At 38.7% G+C, this 20,114-nt stretch overlaps 2 protein-coding genes across 2 annotated transcripts; both read left to right on the forward strand.

Moving 5' to 3' along the window:
* Positions 1-1,290: 1,290 nt before the first annotated feature.
* iyd (iodotyrosine deiodinase) lies at positions 1,291-3,424 on the forward strand. Its single transcript, XM_055149685.1, has 5 exons — positions 1,291-1,463; positions 2,059-2,256; positions 2,349-2,508; positions 2,800-2,956; positions 3,033-3,424. Exons 1-5 carry the CDS (start codon positions 1,292-1,294, stop codon positions 3,213-3,215), a joined length of 870 nt encoding a protein of 289 aa, XP_055005660.1. The 5' UTR covers position 1,291; the 3' UTR covers positions 3,216-3,424.
* Positions 3,425-5,117: 1,693 nt separating this feature from the next.
* sec63 (SEC63 homolog, protein translocation regulator) lies at positions 5,118-13,364 on the forward strand. The gene is made up of 20 exons (XM_020942072.2): positions 5,118-5,367; positions 5,900-5,999; positions 6,899-7,013; positions 7,106-7,218; positions 7,294-7,355; positions 7,453-7,511; positions 7,609-7,659; positions 7,739-7,847; positions 7,929-8,023; positions 8,104-8,236; positions 8,878-8,970; positions 9,041-9,186; positions 9,274-9,421; positions 9,532-9,614; positions 9,763-9,831; positions 9,912-10,064; positions 10,141-10,338; positions 10,425-10,625; positions 11,312-11,416; positions 11,700-13,364. The coding sequence occupies exons 1-20, from the start codon at positions 5,244-5,246 to the stop codon at positions 11,832-11,834; spliced, it is 2,292 nt and encodes a 763-aa protein (XP_020797731.2). The 5' UTR covers positions 5,118-5,243; the 3' UTR covers positions 11,835-13,364.
* The last annotated feature ends 6,750 nt before the right edge of the window (positions 13,365-20,114 follow it).

Here is a 20,114-nt window from a genome sequence, read left to right on the forward strand (position 1 = left end):
ATGAATGTTTATCCCAATAAATCTCTGCGTTTTTGTAGTAAGTGCGCATAGTTGCAGTAAACTATAGCCAAAAGCCTAAGAATTGTAATACTAAATCTGCATTCATAATAGGCTAGATTTATTTTTTACAGTGTACAAGTCTAATTCCATCAATGATAGTCTAAAATCCTAGGTGCCATAAAAATGCAAATAATCCAGAAACATCAGTGCCCGACTGCCATCTTGTGGTCGTTTTGAGTATCTACTTCTTCGTCTACTAGAACCTGTGGGGATTATGCTTTTCCCATGATTACCCTGGCTACTGCAGCTTTAACTGTTTTTGTTTTGTTTTTTGTTTTTTTTTTGGTTTTGTTTATTTGTTTGTTTTTTAAATGATGGAGGTCTGAAGGTGTAAGAGTTGATTTGTCTGATAATTGTTAATTGGTTAATTAAGTAGTTAATTTGTAAATTGTTCAGATGATTGGTTTATCAGTTGTTAATCAGTTTATAAAACATTAGGTTTACCATCACCCAATACCATTACCATTGTTTATCAGTTGTTAATCATTTTATTCATTAATCAGTTCATCACTATGAGGTTCTTGTCCTCATATTAAAATAATTTAGCAGAGGTGGGGGGATATGACACCTCCCAGCCCCCCTACAAATCGTACCCTAAATATATATGCGAACAAATTCTAGAATGTAAAAACATTTTATAAACTACACTACACACAATCTTATTTAATCAAAATTCATTCGTGGTCAAAATAAAACGTTTCGTAGGCTATGAAAATCATATGTACTTTGTCATTTTGAAAAGTGCAAGTCACATGTTTTTGTCCCTGAGTGGCGCTCCACACAACTCTAATATAATCCAACTTTAATGGATTCAAGCTGCAGCCAGACCTTCTTGAAGTGAAGGGGCAGGAGGTGGAGACTCCAGTTAAGACAGTTAAGTTAAGACCCTACACCTTTGTAAATCTCTTTTTTATTGCATGTGTTTAACCTGAATAGCAAGGCCATTCTTCATAACCTTTCTGTTTTGTAATACACTTTTGAAGTACGTTTAAACAATTTGTGGAAGACAGCTGCTAGGCTTTAGAAAATAATGACCTGATTTGAGGTCAGTTGAAGATTAACTTGAATGCTAGGACTTTGACATTTTTGTCTATTAGTATCTTATTGTACAACTATTACATCACAGCCTTACTGTAGACAAGGTGGGCTGGCCCTAAACCCCCTCCCAAAAGCAAAAGTGTTACATAAGAGTGTTTTTCTACCGGGTCCTCTCAGGTCCAGATGAGCAGCCATGGCTCTCCTCTCAGCTCTCACTCCTGTGCTGGCAGCAGTCCTTTGTCTGGTGATAGGCCTCATGTTTGTTAAATCAAAAAGCTCAGGAATAAAAACGCAAGAAAAGCCTAAAGACTTTAGACCATGGGTGGACCAGGACTTACAGGATAATACGGATATTGTTGAGAAAGGCAAGTAAACTTGGATTGTTTTTTAGATTTGAACACTAAAAATATAGTCTATATCTTTGCAGTGAATGAACAGCTTGGTTTAGTTAGGATTTTACACGCTTGCCATGGGTTGCTAGCCTGGCTCATGCCAGATTGATGTGTGCGACTCTTGTGAGTTTGTGAACTTTGTCAACTCACAAATATCACAGGAATACATCTTGGTGAATCAAGGTGAATGGGTTGCCACATTCAAAAAAAGAAGGTTTCTTCATTAACAAAGATAGGATCACATAGTTAAATCCATACCAAATCAAACAATGTTTCATGTGCACTAAGGAAGGAAGTTCTAACTAAACCTACACAGAGCATGAATAACAACATCACAGTCTTATGTTCAGATGTATTTGTGACATATATATTTTTTAGCTTTTATTTTTGAGTAAATTTGATTTGGAGTATTTATTGATACCAGAACAGATTTTGATAACATTGGATTTCAAAATAATGCTATGTTTTTAATTCTTATATTTATAGATTAAATGTACATGTCTTGACTGTCCCACTGTTCTAATAGTATGACTCTCTTACTTGCATTAAAATAATATTGTTTTGTCAGATGATGATGATGTGGAGGACCACAATGAAGAAGAAGATCTAGCACATGTACCATACTCCCCCCCACGGTATCCTGAAGAAGTCATGGTGAAGAGGTCCCAGGATTTCTACTCCGTCATGAACCAGAGAAGGAGTGTGCGCTTCATCAGCCCTGAGCCTGTCCCAAGAGAAGTTATTGATAATGTCATCCACACAGCAGGCACAAAAATAATACTTTTCAACTTTTTAACTGTGACAAGAGGTCAAATAATGTGTAGAGAGAAACTAACATGCTTCTGATTTAAAACATAGGCACAGCCCCAAGTGGAGCCCACACAGAGCCTTGGACGTTTGTGGTGGTGTCCGACCCAGAAACCAAGCACCAGATCAGGCTCATTGTTGAGGAAGAGGAGGAGGTCAATTACAGGCAGAGGATGGGTGACAAGTGGGTGAACGATTTGGCCCCACTTAAGTGAGTAACTTATAGAAATGAATTATTTCAGTCTTGGGTCATCAGTTGCTCACTAACCTTTCATTTGGTGGTTTGAGCCCCATGGCATTATAGTCAGCTGAAATAAAACTTGGTCTAATGAGCTGATCTGTTTCTTAGAATGTGTAAGGGTAATATTTGTCATTATAACTTTGTATCTTATCACATAATATTATAAAACTTTGCAAAAAATATTGTAATTTGCCCAAATGTGCCAGAGTCAGTAAACTTTTTAAACTTATATTAATACAACAATCATATTTTAAAATGCAGGACAAATTGGATTAAGGAGTATTTGGATGTGGCTCCATATTTGGTTCTCATCTTCAAACAAACATATGGAATTCTGCCAAATGGAAAGAAAAAGACGCACTACTATAACGAAATAAGTGTTTGCATATCCTGTGGGATCCTGTTGGCTGCGCTACAGGTAATCACATCATGGCTTATGTATATGAAGTACTTTATATTCACCTTAGATGTTTGTTTTATGTACAACCCTTCAGAATGTGGGTCTAGTGACAGTTACATCAACTCCTTTGAACTGTGGTCCCCAGCTTCGCCTGCTCCTCAAACGACCGGCCAATGAGAAACTGCTGATGCTTCTTCCAGTGGGATACCCTGCATCAGATGCCACTGTCCCCGATTTGAAACGCAAACCTTTAGATGACATAAGAGTGCATATTTAGAACTGTTTCGCTTTTTAAGTACTATATTAATCATGTATGGCATGTTTACTTTCTTTTCTTCTACATGTCCAGACCACATTCTAGCCCTCACGCTCTCCTTGGGCTCACTTTTTTTTTTCCTTCCCGCTGTCTTGGGGCGGGTCAGTCAAAGCCAAAAATGTATTTTCAAATAAATTCTCACCAGGCAAGAAAATACATTTTTGGGTCTGATTGTCCCCAAGAGAGCAGGAAGGAAGAAAAAAAATGTCTTCGGGTCAATGTGACCCCGAGGAGAGCGTGAGGGCCTAGAGATGCTTAATTTTATATCTTATTTGTAACAATGAGATGTGATGTCATTTGTTGTTTGTTGTCAGATTGAAGATTGCTAATCTGAACATTATTATTATTATTATTATTATTATTAGTAGTAGTAGTAGTAGTAGTAATAATAATAATAATAATAATAATAATAATAATAATAATTTTCATTATATAGCACTTTTCCAAACAATCAAAGTTGCTTTACAATTGTGTGCATCATTTGTTCACTCCATACTCTGTGGTAGTAAGCTACAGCCCTAAGGTAGACTGACGGAAGTGAGGCTGCACAACACTCACACATATACTACTTTCATAGGAAATGAACAATAGTTCATTTCCAGTTTTGATACTGTTGTCACATTGTGGATCCTGACATTCCCAGCGGCCTCCCATCCAAGTACCACTGTTATGTTTAGCTTCTGAGATCTGATGAGACCAGACATTAATAAGGAAGTTTTGTGTTCATGATTTATAGATAACTCTTTATTTCTGGGTCTTTCCACATGAAAATGATCTGTCAGCATGAATAAATTGAAGTGAGTCAGTCTTCAGAAAGTGGTGCCTTTATTTCACCCATATGATTCAATCACAAAGATGTCATTGTGTTGTAAATTGTAAGGATTAAGATTAATATGGCATGTTTACAGGGCTAACACCTTTTTTGACACAGGATTCTATACTTTTTTTTTTGACACAGGGATTTAATATTATGTATTCATTTAAACATAATTTTAGATTGAAACCCCTCGCCTCCATCTGAAATGATGAAGGACATCATCCAATTCTAGACCACTAATCAAAGAGAGGATATAACACAAAAATTACAAAACATGTTATAGATTATTATTATTTGAGTATTACATATTATTTGAGTATTATTATAATTTGAGTATTACATATTCAAATTCATAGTCAACAAGGCAGGGGATAACCGAGGGAATCAAAATATTCAGTTATTATATTATAGTGGTGAGCATTTGGTTTATTTTGAGTGCATTTTGTTCTGTGTATATGATATGACTAACTAACTATGATGAGAGTGAGGCAGAGATCTTTGGGAATGGAGGGGTTGTTGAAGAAGAACAGGATGTCACTTTCCTGGAAGCTGATCGCATATCTTCACATACAGATTTTGGTCTGGCTGAACTGCTGCATGTCTGTCCAAAGGTTTCTACTGTATGTATGGAAGAACAGGTGAGTGATTGTTTCAGTGTCGCTTTGACAGAAGTCGCAGTTGTAATTAATGTCTTGAATCTTTCTTTAAGTTTTTTTTTTTTTTGACTGGGTAAAATTTTGAAACTGACCTCTTTGATTTTGTTATAGATGCAGGGTTTTTCGCCAACCAGCCAAGCCATGCTCCAATCAGTCTCCCCATGCAGTGAGTTCTGTGCTGTGCTATGGGTCTGTTTGGAGGTTGAATAATGTTTCTGATGCATTTCTTTGAACATATTTGGATGTTAAAATCCCCAAAAAATGTATAGTTGTGATAAATGGTGTTTTATCTTGTTACCTAAGGGTGTCGCTAGCCCTGGCCTCTGAGCGGTGCTGTGCTGCGATTCTCGCAGAAGAAGAGCGGTTGCATTACGCATGCGTACACCACGTACACCGATGATCAGGCTGCTGCTAGCATAGATGCTAGTGACTAACGCTCTGTCAACTTGCTCACAGTGGGCTTGAAGGGGCAAGCGTAGCGGCGGAGAAGAAGGGCGACTCAAGCGCCGCTACGAAATGGCCGGACAACAGTTTCAGTACGATGACAGCGGCAATACATTTTTCTATTTCCTCACGTCGTTTGTCGGACTTATTGTGATCCCCGCCACATACTACCTCTGGCCCCGGGATCAGAATGCTGGTAAGGCCCTGCTGCTGCTGCTGCTGCTGTCTGGCTGCCCAATAACTTGGCTAACAAAGTGACCACAGTCTCTGATTTTCCAAGATCAAACTTATTAGCGTCCTGTTTATTATCTGGTCAGTGTTCTGATAGACCATTTGGGGAGTGATTTAGCAAGTTTAGCACTAACAGTGTAGCGTTTATGCTAAAGATTTCTACGTGTTGACACTGCACCTTAATGAATGTACCTATTTTCCCCTTAGCAACTCTTTTATCTCGCCCTATTGACCTCTCCTCTCCACTCGTTGCAATTACAAGAGGGACACAAAGAGCACAGGGCAGCGTATGAATATATTTTTTTTTTATTGTATCTTCCTATTACAGTCTTATCTTTGCACAGCTGCTGGTCAACAAAGACTGTCAGTGCATACGTAGCTATACAGAGCAGCTCCTAAGCATGTACATTGGGGCTAGAGTGTGTGTGAAAACTGATAAGTAGAGTAAATAACATATTGTGAATACATTTACATTGCTTTGAATTTGTTTTTCCCAGAACAACTTCGCCTCAAAAGCTTGCGGAGGGTCCATGGCAGGTGTTTGTGGTATCGGCTGAGGCTTATGAAGTCCCAGCAAAGTATTATTCCAACATTAAAGTAAGTTTCATGGTCTGTGTTTTTCTGTTATTAAATATGGGTTTGCGAATATAGTATATAATTCCATACTCGTTCTACTTTTGACATCCTCTCTTTCCAAGAAAATACGTTTTGATACCTGGTAATGGATTTGAAACTCTACCTCCATTGTTGTTTGGTTTATTCGTATGAAAAATTAAGTAGTGCATTTGGCTAGCTTCCATTTCTATTTGCTTTGCTGCTGAATTTCATAGAACATACAAAATAAATCTGTTCCATAACTACATTTGTTTATAGTGGATGCTGGTACTTATTGTTTGCCTTTGTCATTAGATATATGGTCATTGTTATTATAGTGTTTCTCCATTACAATGAATATAGCAAGACCAATTCAGTCTTTATGTTTGACTAACCTTTTGGTAGTTGACAATTTGTAAGGATGACTTTTTTACCTGACTGCCTCTTTCCCCTGTGAGAAATTAAGTTTTGTGTTTTGTTATTTTTATGAAAGTGTTATTTCTTTGTTCTTTCTATAGTTTTCACACTTGCACAAGCCATTATTATCAGCTGGTGTAATACTGACATGCCACATTGAATCGTTCCCCTGCTCTGGTGGATTTGAGCGCCCCAGTCTCCTCTCAAATTACAGAATCTGTCTGCTCTTCCTCACTCTGCTCCTCTTCACTGTCTGCTGCTGTTTATTACCACAATCCATCATTCATTTTTCTGGTTGAACTTCTCAGACAACTCTGCTTATGAATAGTTGTCCTGGCAACAGATACTGTGTAACTGAGGTGGAATCAGTTTCCATAAAATGATAATATTCTACTTCTGTATTTTTATGTCTATGCAAAATTAAAATAAATAATGGCCTATTGTCTATAAACTATATTTTTTGTATATTTTTTTTGTGTCTGCAGGAAAGCTGCCTTGTTATTTGGATGGGTGGTGTTCATATTACTAGCTTATAAGGTGTCCAAGCTGGACCGAGAATACCAGGAGTATAATCCATATGAAGTCCTTAACTTGGACCCGGTAAGAACAAACCAAGCACACTGGTCTGATCCATTCTGCTGCATATTATATATCATATACACCACTGTACAGATGCTTTTGTTTTTCATCAGGAAGCCTCTTTGTCAGAAATCAAGAAACAATATCGTGTATTGTCTCTCAAATACCACCCTGATAGAGGAGGTGATGAGGCTACCTTCATGAGGATTGCCAAAGCCTATGCTGCGTAAGTGCTATTTGCCTCCAGACAATTTCACAGCAAAACCCATTTGGCTAATGCTGCATTCATTGTTTTAACTAGTTTAACCAATGAACAATCACGTCTAAACTGGATAAACTATGGTAATCCAGATGGTCCAGGAGGTGAGGATACTCATAGAAATACTCTTGAAAAGACTACAAAAGATTATTGCCTTGTTCATGTTATCGATCTAATTAAAACTCTGTTTTCATTTTTTAGCAACTAGCTTTGGTATTGCACTGCCTGCCTGGATTGTAGACCAGAAGAACTCAATGCTGGTACAATTAACTATATTCATGGAAATGTTCATGTGTTCTTTTCCATTTGATTCTATTTGACTTTGTGGTTGATCACTCTTTTGTCTTTCTTCTTTAGGTCCTTTTAGTCTATGGACTGGCTTTTATGGTCATCCTTCCTGTTGTTGTGGTAAGTTTTTAGAAACAAATGAATTTGCAATGTTTAGTAATTCTTTTTATGTCTTTAATTGATATATCACTTTTTATAGGGGACATGGTGGTACCGTTCCATACGCTACAGTGGAGACCAGATTCTTATCAACACTACTCAGCTTTTTATGCATTTTATGTACAAAACACCCAACATGAACATGAAGCGTGAGTGTCCATTCTGTTGCAGGCTTTGGTAAAGGCAATATTTTCTTTTAATGCTTTTGACATTTATGTTCTTACCTGCAGGTTTAATCATGGTGTTAACGGCTGCACTGGAGTATGACCCCCGCAGCAATAAAGAAGCTACTATACGGCCAACAGACAACATCGTAGTGCCACAGGTAAAAAGTGGAACAGTTCTAACTGAATCACTAAAAATAATGAAACATGGATTATCTCAAATATGTTGTTTGCTTTGCAGCTCATCCGTGAATTAGGAAATATCAATGTGAAGAAGAAGGAGCCTCCTTTCTGTTATCCTTACAGCTTGAAGGCCAGGGTCTTAGTTTTGGCTCACTTATCAAGGATGGATGTTTCCGAAGAGCTAGAAGAAGGTGAGGGTGGAACGACTGTCTTCAGGGTTCCCACGGTGTCTTAAAAAGTCTTAAAAGCATTGAATTCATGAATTTGGAAATAATACCTTAAAAAGACTTGAAAATGTATTGAATTTTTATATCTGGGTCTTAAAATTTGTGCAGTATGTAACTTCTCCGTATCGCATTTTTCGTCAAAAATTTAATTTGTCAACCACCATTATTTGGTTAAATAACGTCACTTAAATAAAGAGCGGCGGAACCAATAATTGAGAACACAAAGCAGCCCTGGGTCAAAATCCTCCGAACTTGTTAAAAAAAAAAAAAAAAAAAGAAAATCTCAGCAGAATACAAAGTTTGACTTACGCTATTATGTTGTTTTTTAACCTTGGTTTTTACATTACCAAGCGATCCATTTCATGCTGGGGTTATGGAGAAGAGTCTCTATTCCTCTACTTCCTTTGTTTAAGAAATACATTAGCACAAATTCAAGAATTTTGTTTTTCTTTGCCAGTAGGTCTATGAAATAATGAAATATATTTTTTTTTATTTAAATGGTCTTAAAATAATCTTTAAAAGACTTGAATTTATCTTGAAGAAACCTATAGGAACCCTCTTGTATATTTTTGGCATAGCATAACACAACATGTGTGTTATTTCAGATCAGAGGTTTGTGACAAGGAAAAGTCCTGCTCTTCTTCAGGAGATGATCAATGTGGGCTGTCAGCTCACTATGATGGCTAACAGCAGAGGAGGTAAATCACACATCAACAATACATGTTTCTATGCAAGTACTCCTGGAGTAATGCTTTTTGGTGTTTGTAGGTTTTCATGCTCCTCGACTGGTGACCATAGAGAATTGTATGAAGCTGACCCAGATGATAGTGCAAGGTCTGCAGGAGTCCAAGTCTCCTCTGCTGCAGTTGCCCCACTTTGAGGAGGAGCATCTGCGCTTCTGCATCTCAAAGAAGGTACTGCATCTGAACTGTACCAGAACAGTCTGTGGTTTAAGTGTTACGTGTGTGATGATCTCAGTGACACGTTGTATGTGTTTGTAGTATAAAGTGAGGACACTCCAGGACCTGGTGAGCCTCAAGGATTCTGACAGGCGCAATATGCTGCGCTTTTTAGGGGAGGAGAAGTATGACGAAGTGATGGCTGTGCTCGGCAGCTTCCCTCACATCACCATGGACACTAAACTGCAGGGTAGGTCTTTTACAGTGTCTACACAGCCTTCTTAACTCTACATGCCCTTATGAAGTCATTCCCAGTCTCTCAGTGCCAAAAATAATACAGTTGATCTTTTTCATTTTTAGTTCTTGATGATGAGGACAGTAATAACATCACGGCAGGCTCCATTGTCACGGTTACAGTCACACTAACAAGAAAACGGATGGCAGTAAGTAACTATAACATTTGTATAAATATAATATTATACAACATTATTACATAAACCTTTTCATCAATTGTTTCACCAATATTCACTTTTATGAACAACCACTAGAGTGTGCTAGACTACTATTTTAAATGAACTGTTATTTGTGTAGGAGGTATTTGAAAAGGAGCAGGAGTCCACACCATGTCCAGGAGAAGAGGCAGCCAATGCAGAGGAAGCGGTAAGGAAAAGACATTTCTGTTGCTGTTTCGCTTATACATTATAGTTAATTTTATGTGTGATATATTATTTTTGCAACAGGGAGATGCAAATAAAGCAAAAACAAAAGTTTGGCAAAACAAGAACAAAGGGGCTAAAAAGACAGCTAAGTCCAAGAAGAAGAAATTAACCAAGAAGAAGGCCACTCCAGCAGCTTCCAAAACAAAACAGGCAAATGGCAATGTTGCAGGGAATGTGAGTCACATGTTGTCACATGGTTTTACATATGTCAGGGTTTGTTGTTAATACATTTGTTTATAAATATCCACAGGAAGTGGCAGCAGGGACCTCTGCAGCTGCAGCAGCAGCAGCAGCAGCAGCAGCAAAGGAAGAGGAGGATGAGGCTTCAGACAGAGGCAGTGAATCTGATGAGGGTGAAGCCAATAAAGACTCTCCTAGTGAAAGAGAGGAAGACAGTGACAAACAGAGTGACACGGAGGCTGATGAGATGGCAGGAGACGACGAAGAGGTCAGAAAATACACTGAATTCACTACAAAAACCATTTAGTCAGTTATCAGGTCGAAGCTGATCATTTCTGTGTAAATCCATGCCAGGAGTGGGAGGCGTTACAACAGAGCATCCAGCGGCGAGAGCGCGCTCTGCTGGAGACTAAGTCAAAGGTGACTCACCCAGTTTACAGCCTGTACTTCCCTGAGGAGAAGCAGGAGTGGTGGTGGCTTTACATCGCAGACCGCAGAGACCAGACTCTGGTGTCCATGCCCTTCCATGTGTGCACATTAAAGGACACAGAAGAGGTGAGTGCTGCTGACTCTGCCTCTCTGCTACAGGTTACATGCCTGTAATTGTTCCGTGTAAATGCATCTATGGAGTCTTTTGAGCCTGAGTAGTGAGCAAGTGAGCATGAGGGTGATCAATTACAGTTCATCCTTTGTTCTGATATTGATACTGTAATCTGCAGGAGAGGAGTTAGTTCTAGTTTCCTGAGTACAGTCATTTGACACAGGAGCTGTTGCTAGGCAACCCTTTGTCATTATCACACCTCTGGTTTTGGAGGAACATTGTGAATATGAGGTCTGACAGCTGTAAATATGCTTAATGAGGCTCATGTGGCCTATTTCCACTCTGAAACACAAGAAGTGACCCTTCCATGTATAACATTTGTTTGTGTGACTGCTGATGTGTGTTTGACAGGCGTGTGGAGCAGATAGAGGCCCTCTTTCTTTACAGCAGTTTTCACAGTTTTTTTGACGCTCAGACACTGCATAATAATTAACCATTCTGCTGGTAATTAGCTGTTTGCCATATGAAAGCGAATAACCTGGTAATCACAGGCTAGGCATTTTAGACTAATATTTACATATGAAACCCATCACAACATGACAGATTACTCCACATTACTCACCCACCTCTGCTCAGTGGATAAATATGAGTTGTACTTTATGATAATCAGCTGCACTGTGTGTCTATTCTTTTTCCTTAGGTGGAGCTGAAGTTTCCAGCCCCCTCCAAAACGGGCAACTACCAATATTCTGTCATCCTGCGGTCTGATTCCTACATGGGCCTGGATTTGATTAAACCACTGAAGGTGAGAGGAAATGTTTTTGTATGTGTTGACTTTTTTTGTCCATGTAGGATAAGTTGGGTCTTTGCATTTGACACACCGTGCCGTATCGAGAGCCTGTCTGGGGCAGTGGGTAACTGGGTTTAGATGAATTAGTTTTCTCTTCTTCGTTTTAGCGAATGAGAGGTAATAATTCTTGTTGTGTCACCATGCTGCCTATATTGGGGCATTGGTTACATACTAATAAAGACATTGCACTTCATTAAATAGAATAGTTGTTTCTTCATTAATATTGTTGTTTCCACAGCTGGAAGTACATGAAGCCAGGGCGATCCTAGACCACCCCCAGTGGGACATCCCAGACACAGAGGATGAAGACGAGGAGCCTGAAGAGAGCGACGGCATCGAGGACAGTGAGGAAGAGGAGGAGGACAATGACTGAATCTCTGTCCCACATTAGTGACATCATCAGAGCGTCCTGGGACAGTCACACACAGCACTCTTCCTCCATCATTTTACAGAAATATGAACTGTTCCCACGTCCCTTTTCTACAATGACTTTTTCACTCCCAGTCTGTCGCTGGTGGAAAATAATTCTGTGAAAACTACCAGGCCGTGTACGAGTGGTTATGAGTGCGTGCGTGTGTGTTAGTGAACTTGTATTTGTACAGGTGTGAAAGAGTGACACACTGTGGACTGGAGGACCTATCATTACTGCTCTTCTCTATAGAGGGAAGAAGGGGATGTATTACTGATAATTGTGATTGCAAAAAATAACAAAGACCCACCACCTCTATCTGTAAAATGGATCTGGCTCTGAATTTCAAATCTCTGCACCAACTTTTTCCACACCAATGATGCTTTTTGTAAATGGAACTGCAGAAGTCAAGCTTTAGCCCTGTTTGTCAGGGATCACGACATTTCAGGCTTGATTTTTCAATATATATTTTTGTTGTGTCACCAACCAGTCGCTTTTCTACAAAAGAAAACGTAACTGATACATGCAACTTCCAGTCAGTCATTTTCACCCCATTTCATTCATGCCCTTATGCTTTTCTTTTTAACTCTGATTATCCCTACTAGAATGGTCATAAAAATGTGTCAGGGTTGGTTGTCATTTGTTTTCTTATAAAAATGGTTTTAGATACTGATGCATAACATGTATACTATAAATGTACAAACGTAATTCATTAGTTCAACTGTAGCACATTCCAATTATACTGTCCGAAAAGGCCTTATAAATATGACACCAATATGTTTTGTGGAGTACATGAAATGGTTAAACAGTATTTCATTTTAATTTCAAAACATTTTAAGGTACATATCATTAGTCTTTCACCTTCAACAAGTGAACAAGGGAGCATTCATCACGGAAATTCAAACTAATAGGAACAGCTGCTCTATTTCAATGAGAACATGCATACTCAGACACACATCTATACTGCATTTTGTTAATGTATTTTGGGAAATTGTTAAAACATCATACATGTTTGGTTTTAAATGTTTCTCAACTTGGTTTCCACTCATTTCAGAGCTTCTGTACAGCTCTGTAAAGACATCACTGCATATGGCACATTTGACAGTTCACTGTTATGCTTGATTTTTCACTCTTAATATAGGCTAATTGTGATGTAGGCCTACTCTGCCTTTATTGTTGTGTGATGTCTAAAGGAAGGGAAAGGCTTCTCTACCCTACATACAGTGATGATGGTCAGGGCAGGTAACATTGTACTCCAAGTATTTAGCGCTCTGCAGTAGAATGTAGCATCAGTGACTGCGCTGTGTGGAAAAACTGCAGTGAGATTATTACAGTATGATGCCACCAGAACCCAACACGCCTCTATGTCCAGACTTTGGACAAAAAAACAACAAATATCTCCCACTTTTGTTTACAAAGGAACAGTCATTGTAAATGAAAAATATATTATTTGTATTTAAAAATCATTTCAAATAAAAAACAACTTTTAAATGACCGAATAGTGCATTGGGTTTTGTAATTTAAAGGTTTTATTCTCTTATATTTTACGCTCAGAATAATAACCTGTAGCCTAATAGCCTATCAGTTAACTTATAGGACTGTTAATACACATATAATTCTCCCCTCACTTCAATGAGGCATCAACTTAATGAAATTCATTAGGCCTGTGGACTATGCTGACTATGTTGCCATGTTAGGCCTATCGTTATTACCTTCATCTTCACACCCCGGTAAAGCGTGTCTCCATCAGCCGCAGTGGACACATGGACTTCGTCGTCACAGGTAAAGGCTTCTCCATCTACAAACAGGATCACAGGAAAACTCCTGCGCTTCAGACGAACTCATAAACTGTCTATGGGCACACAGTCACACAGCATTAAGTTACTGTACCACGAAACAGACTCTCAGTAGTAGTATTGAGTAATAGTAAGCTAACTAACTTACCTGTTACAGTCAATGTTGCTGTCACTGATGTTGTACTAAAGTAAGAGTAACGTTACTTCAATTCTTCTCAAGTCTAAGTAAAAAGTAGAAGTCCAAGAAATGTGTTAAATGGCTAAGAGTAAAAGTATTCGGGGAAAGTACTCCTCAAGTAACTTAAGTTAAAAGTAACTGGCCGAAACATTTGATTTGTCATATAAAGTTAATGCAATTGCGAGGATGAAACATGAAATAGTACTCATGTCTGGTATTTTCACAGCGGGAAGGAAGCACAATATCTGTAAATAGTGACTCAAATAAGTGTATTAGATCATTAATGCATTACGTTATTGCAATGCTGCCTTACACTCAGTGTATGTAACACAATGATTTAGGACAGTTATGAACTATTTATAAGCTATTTATGAGCTACTTATGAGCTGCTTCAAGTGATAAATACAAAAATGTTGGTAAAATAATGTCTCCAATGTTTATTTCATTATTGTCACCTGCTGTCCGGGTTTTACATGGTTTTTACGCGGTTTTACATGGTTTTACGGCCAAAAAATGTGTTTAGTAGCTGAGAGTCAAAGTATTCGGGCAAACTACTCCTCATGTAACTTAAGTAAAAAGTAACTGGACGAAACATCTGATTTGTCATTTAAAGTTAGTGCAATTGCGAGGATGAAACATGAAATAGTACTCATGTCTGGTATTTTCACAGTGGGAAGCAAGTACAATATCTGTAAATACTCCAAAACGAAAAGGCTCATTATCATAGACTAGCCTATATTTTTATTTATTTATTTATTTTGTGGATTTAGTGGAATTATTTTATCGCATAACTTGAACTTGACACTGGAATTCTATTAGGTCTTCAGGGCTTTATGCTTTTAGGCTCATCCTTAATAACAGAGAAATAGGTCTACGTGGTCACCCTATAATCTTCATCATCAAAGAAAAAAAAAAAAAATGGTTTCAGCAGTTGAAAAAAGTAACCTATCATGTTTTACAGGAGATAGTGTAGAGACACAGGCCCACGGGTAGGCCTACTTATTCATCAGGGCAAGTTATCATGGCCTACACTATAGCCATTTTTTTTGTTTTTTTGTTAAATCTCTAGATTAATACATGTCTTCTTTCCATCTCCATGCTGTGTACTAATGCTACATCTAACAGGCCTATGTACAAACAGGACTTTATTGATGTGATAATTGTTCAGTGTCATTAGAAACCATCGAACAGCAGCTCTGCTGACAGTGCTCCAGGCACCAGTGCTTTTGTAAAATGCCAGATAAAACTTTCTAATCTCCCCTGGGACCCAGAGCTCTCAGATGAAGAGGGTCCCAACCTGCGGCTAAGGGAGGCTGCAGGTTGCACATGATTTCATCAAACTGGAATGAGTTCAGGAAGAGAACTGCAGACATGATAGAGCTATTTCATAATGTTGCACAGATATTAAGTAGAGTTTTTTGACAGTTCTGAGTACCCTCAATCATGAAAGGCTATCATCAAGGTCCTAAATTAATTTGAATTCATGTAATGAATTAAGAATATAGATGGACAGATATATGTTTCTTCATTATTACTTATTTGAAACTCAGTCATTCATTTACCCACCATATACAGTGGAAATCTACTCTGCTTGTTATCCTGACAATGATGAAGAAATCTTATGAGGGTCTTCCTCCTATAGCTATAATGACACAGGGACAAAAAGCCTGTCTTTTCATCAGCTCTCCTCTCTTTGGCTTTGTTCACTGCAGATGAGACTAAAAGCTTCTTTAGCTCCGTTAACCATTAAATCCAGCCCCGCGAGGCTAACTGCATTCACTGTACAGCATAATGATACTTTTATCCTTAGCACAGCTGTATCCCTCCCCAGTTTTATCCTTTGACCTTCAAATATTGTTAAACAAACTCCACTGTTTCATTTTCCTTGCCTGCCAGGTCTTTGCTAGGTTTCTCTTTTTCTTTTTCCTCTATTCTGGTCAGTTTGAATGTGTAAAAGATGCATATATTATGGTAATAAAGTGAATAATTTTTTTATTTTTTATTTTGCCACCTGCAGAGAGATGTATTTGACAGACCAATGAAGTGGGCATGAGACCCCGCGGAGGGCGGGATTTAAATCTTGACTTAAATCCCTTATTGGCCCATGCTCCTCCACCTGTGTCCTGGCTGCCAGGTGTCCTCACTAAAGGGGTGCGGCTCCAGCTGCGTCTCTATCGTCATGGAGGTCAAGAGCGGGACAGGTACTATGTTCAAGATGTCAGCAAATACAATGGGTTCATGGGTTGTAATCTCAATGTTTATATTCTAAAGATGGGTACCTACAAGGAGGAAGTAGATGGGCCTATTTTCCTTTGGCATCAACTTGTTTCTAGCTCTCTCTACAGCCCTTTGGCACATAGTTTTATTGTGCATGATTTTGTCTTGTACATGTACAGTTTGTTTCAGAGAAGAAAGTGTGGGCCTCCATTGCACAGTCATCCAAAACAGGACAAAGTAACATATCTACAGACAGTATGTAACAATCTGATTCTGACACAAAGTGCTGCTTTTATAACCTACTCTGGGGTTGAGGGCAATTTACTCAATTTCAAGAAAAAAAGTCAGGTACTCCAGCTTTGAGAACCTCTTTGTTTTCATGCCATTTATAAAGAGATCGGAGTAGGTTTACTAAGGTATATGCCAACTGTCTTCTGAACCATAGACTGTATATAGAAATGGACAAAACTAACCCGCTAACCGCCGCATTCCAAATAGGAAGTAAGCATGGCCACGCTTCATGTATTGTATTGAGAAACTGTTGCCCCTCTCTCTGTAACTTCTTCTGTCAGGCTCCTCATTTTGGCCTTAAACTGTTCGTATTAACCAGCTTCACATGATCCTGTTTATGTTTTGTTTTTTTCTCACTGTTTTGTCAGTAAATTAATTCCTATTCTTAATATGGAATTTGGCTCCAAATTTACCTCATAACTAACAGCCTCTGTGAGCTTCATTTGACTGGACCTGAATTTTTAATATTACGATTAGGTGTACACTGTGGGATGTTACCATTTCGCAAGGGGAACTAAAACTCCTATGAGTGTCCCTTGTATTTTATGGTACGCCTATAGCGCCCTGTAGTCTAGAAGCTCCCTAAGAAAGCGGCACATCCCATAACTCTTTATATATTAAAAAGCTTTCCATGGTGTGTCTTGCATATTAATGTGATTTATGAAATATTCTCATTGTTCCTCTGACCCTCTGCTGTTAAAGAGAGCAGAGCACTTCACCTTGCCTTTCTTGAGCAGGGCTGTGTTAAGAGGGGCCTCAGAGGAGATGTGAGGAGGGGCCATCAGTGTGTGTGTGTGTGTGTGTGTGTGTGTGTGTGTGTGTGAATCTGAAGAGGCCCATTTAATACTCACTCGGCTGCTGCTTATGTGTTTATTTATTCCCACCTTACCACACGACTTTGGCGCAGGATCCGATTTCACCGTCTGTTACCATGGCGACCCCTGCCTGAGCTGTAAATAAATTCAGGCGGTTTGTTACACGGCAACATTGATTAGAGAGAAAACAGCAAATATGCTTTTCCATCGACTTCAATGTGCTCTGCTTCCGAGTGGGGGGTGGGTTTGTCCTTTGAAGTTTCTGTCTTAAAATGCAATTATTTCTCCGTCGGCAAAGCAACCACTTTGTTTTTCTTATGTTCTGCGTCCTATTAGCGAAACCCATTCCAATACACTCCTCCTCAAAAGTGAAAATGAATACAAATCTCCACCCCCCAAAGACATTAATAAAGTTATGCTAATCGCTACTGATCATTGTTGTATCACTGTGGCCATTACTGAAGCCTCCCACTGACTTCAAATCATTTACAAAGTCAGGCTGATATCTGTTAGCATTGTGTGGCGTGAAATTGAGCAGAGGGGTTCAGTGAGTGCCTAATTGCTTAATTAACCATAAACAAATTAAGCTACTGTTCCAAATGTGTTGTGTTTGGGTGCGGTGGCGCAGTGGGGCACGTCCTAGCCTTGATTTGCAGACTGAAAAATAGCACTGTTAGGCAGTTGTTAATGGACTTTGCTTCTCATATCCTCTCCCTTTTTAAGCTAAAGATCATTATCTGCACTGCTGCGTGATGTGGTGGCACTGATTTAGGGGGAAGATCTGAATTAATCTGGATTCATAATTACTTTTTGTGATTTATGACTCTTTTAAAGACACACAGTTGCATTCACAGTCAGCTCAAATTAAACCAGGGTTCTGAATTACTGAAGATTTGTCACACACCATTTAGTGACTGTTTCTTTAGTCTGTTTTGATTTTTCTGTATGTAGCCTGCACTCTTATGGTTTTAAAACAGGAATTACAATCACAACTGAACCTGGGTGACCAGTGTTTAACATAACCTGTGTAGAGGACATTAGCACTAGTACTTCAGTTGCTTCTTAAAACGTCCTCTGAATAGGCTACACTATTATGCACTATAGGCAATAACATATAGTTTTAAATTAATTTCAGGTTTTATTAACCAAGGTAGTGTGTTCACAAACTCTACATACTTCAGCCTATATTAGCATCAAAACAGAGTATTTTGTTTGGGAAAAATCTGCAGAAGGTATATGCTTAGTGCATTTGTGGACAGGCAACTGGATGTAACTAAAGTCAGATTTTTGGCTTGTTCTGCTTTTGTGAAGCTTTGACCAATCAGATTCAAAAAATCATCATGATGTTCTGTGTTTTAAAATCACTTTCAGTGAGAGCCATTTCAGACTGATTATGTGTTGAACTCCATTCTACACAGTGCGACACATATATCAGTCTGGCGTGAGCTAGGTTAGTGTTTTATATAACCTTGTGGAACATAAACCAAATTGTCTAACCATCAGTCTCAGAATTGGGAGAGTTTATCGCTCTGAATAAAAAATAAATCTGTATCATATCAGTCATGAAGACAAACAAAAAAACACAGGGCATTATTTTCAGAACTGTCTGCATCTGCAACTGAAACTCATGACTAAACAGTGAATCCAGCTCCCCTTACAATTGCTATCTAACTGTCCTGCACCTTCCTTTGTCCTGTTCACGATGACCTGTGCGCCTGTGTGTAATAAACGCTGTGATTTGTCTGCTCTGTCACATCAGGTGGTTAAAGTGTAGCTGTGCTTCCTGCATTGGACTCTTGACAAATCCCTTTACACGCCCGCAGCACCCGCTTGATCCCCCCTCAAAGGTTAACCTCATTTTGATTGAGTGTGGAAACCCATGCAAGCAAAACCTGCACAAGCTCCCCTTTTCACTGTAAACCTGAGCAAAACAAATCAATGAGCAGCAGTGAGGGAATGCATGAAGTTTACATCTGTTGGCTGGAATTGTATGTTTTTTAATATTGGCATTGGAATAGCAGGCACTCTCTGGGCCTTTTGGTGAGTGAGGTTGACACACCTGCATACCTCAGCTGACATAAGGCATAAAAACATCCAAGCCTGACATTATTTTTGATCTTTTATCACAAACTAAAATAGAAGAGCTATCATGCAGGGCAACACCACATCTTTGATTTTCCAGGGAAATCAATTCCTTCACCTTTTTGAGAAAATCTAAAATTATTTTAAAAGACCCTCAAACCATTTGAGATCCAAGTTATGTTCAAAAGGCAGGGGCTCTCACACTGTCCACACCGCAGTCTTTCTTGAATTGTTTATTGGTTTTAGTTAGTCAGTATTCTTTATACTTGATTCAATACCTGATCCAATTTATTTGCGCTTTCAAAGCGTACAATGTAACTTTTCTAAGGGAATATCCACCACTTACTTGTGTCTCCATGTTAATGTTATGTTTTACCTGGAATGTTCCACAGTATGTCTTTTAAAAAGCTCTTATTTCACTACAGGTGTTTTGATTGATCAAAATGGCATTGTTACTCCCGTCTCCCCAGATCTGACCTGTAACATGGAGACAGATAACTTTAATGCCACACTGTGTAGGCCTATTATTCTAGGCAAAGCAATAACATCTCCATGCAGTTAAGATGGACTGTCTATGGACTCTATCTTTAAGTTTCGTAATAAGTGTTAGCAAGTTAACAACACAAGAGACCTTACTGACAAAACCAATTAGATTACAATACAATTCCTGTTAAATACAGGCTATTTTCAAGTAGCCATCGTATTTGTATATTGTCCTTCAGTGTGAGATTGATGAATGGTTAAAGTGAAATTAAGACAGCACATCAAGGCCAAAATAACATGGAGGTGATACAGCAGAAGCTTTGTTTGATTATTACACATATCATACTATGTGCTATACATTTTGGATCCTAAATTTAATTCC

This window comes from Boleophthalmus pectinirostris, unplaced genomic scaffold (assembly GCF_026225935.1).
Source record: "Boleophthalmus pectinirostris isolate CB_2022bp ecotype Guang Dong unplaced genomic scaffold, ASM2622593v1 HiC_scaffold_13, whole genome shotgun sequence".
In the NCBI taxonomy this organism is placed as follows: Eukaryota; Metazoa; Chordata; class Actinopteri; order Gobiiformes; family Gobiidae; genus Boleophthalmus; species Boleophthalmus pectinirostris.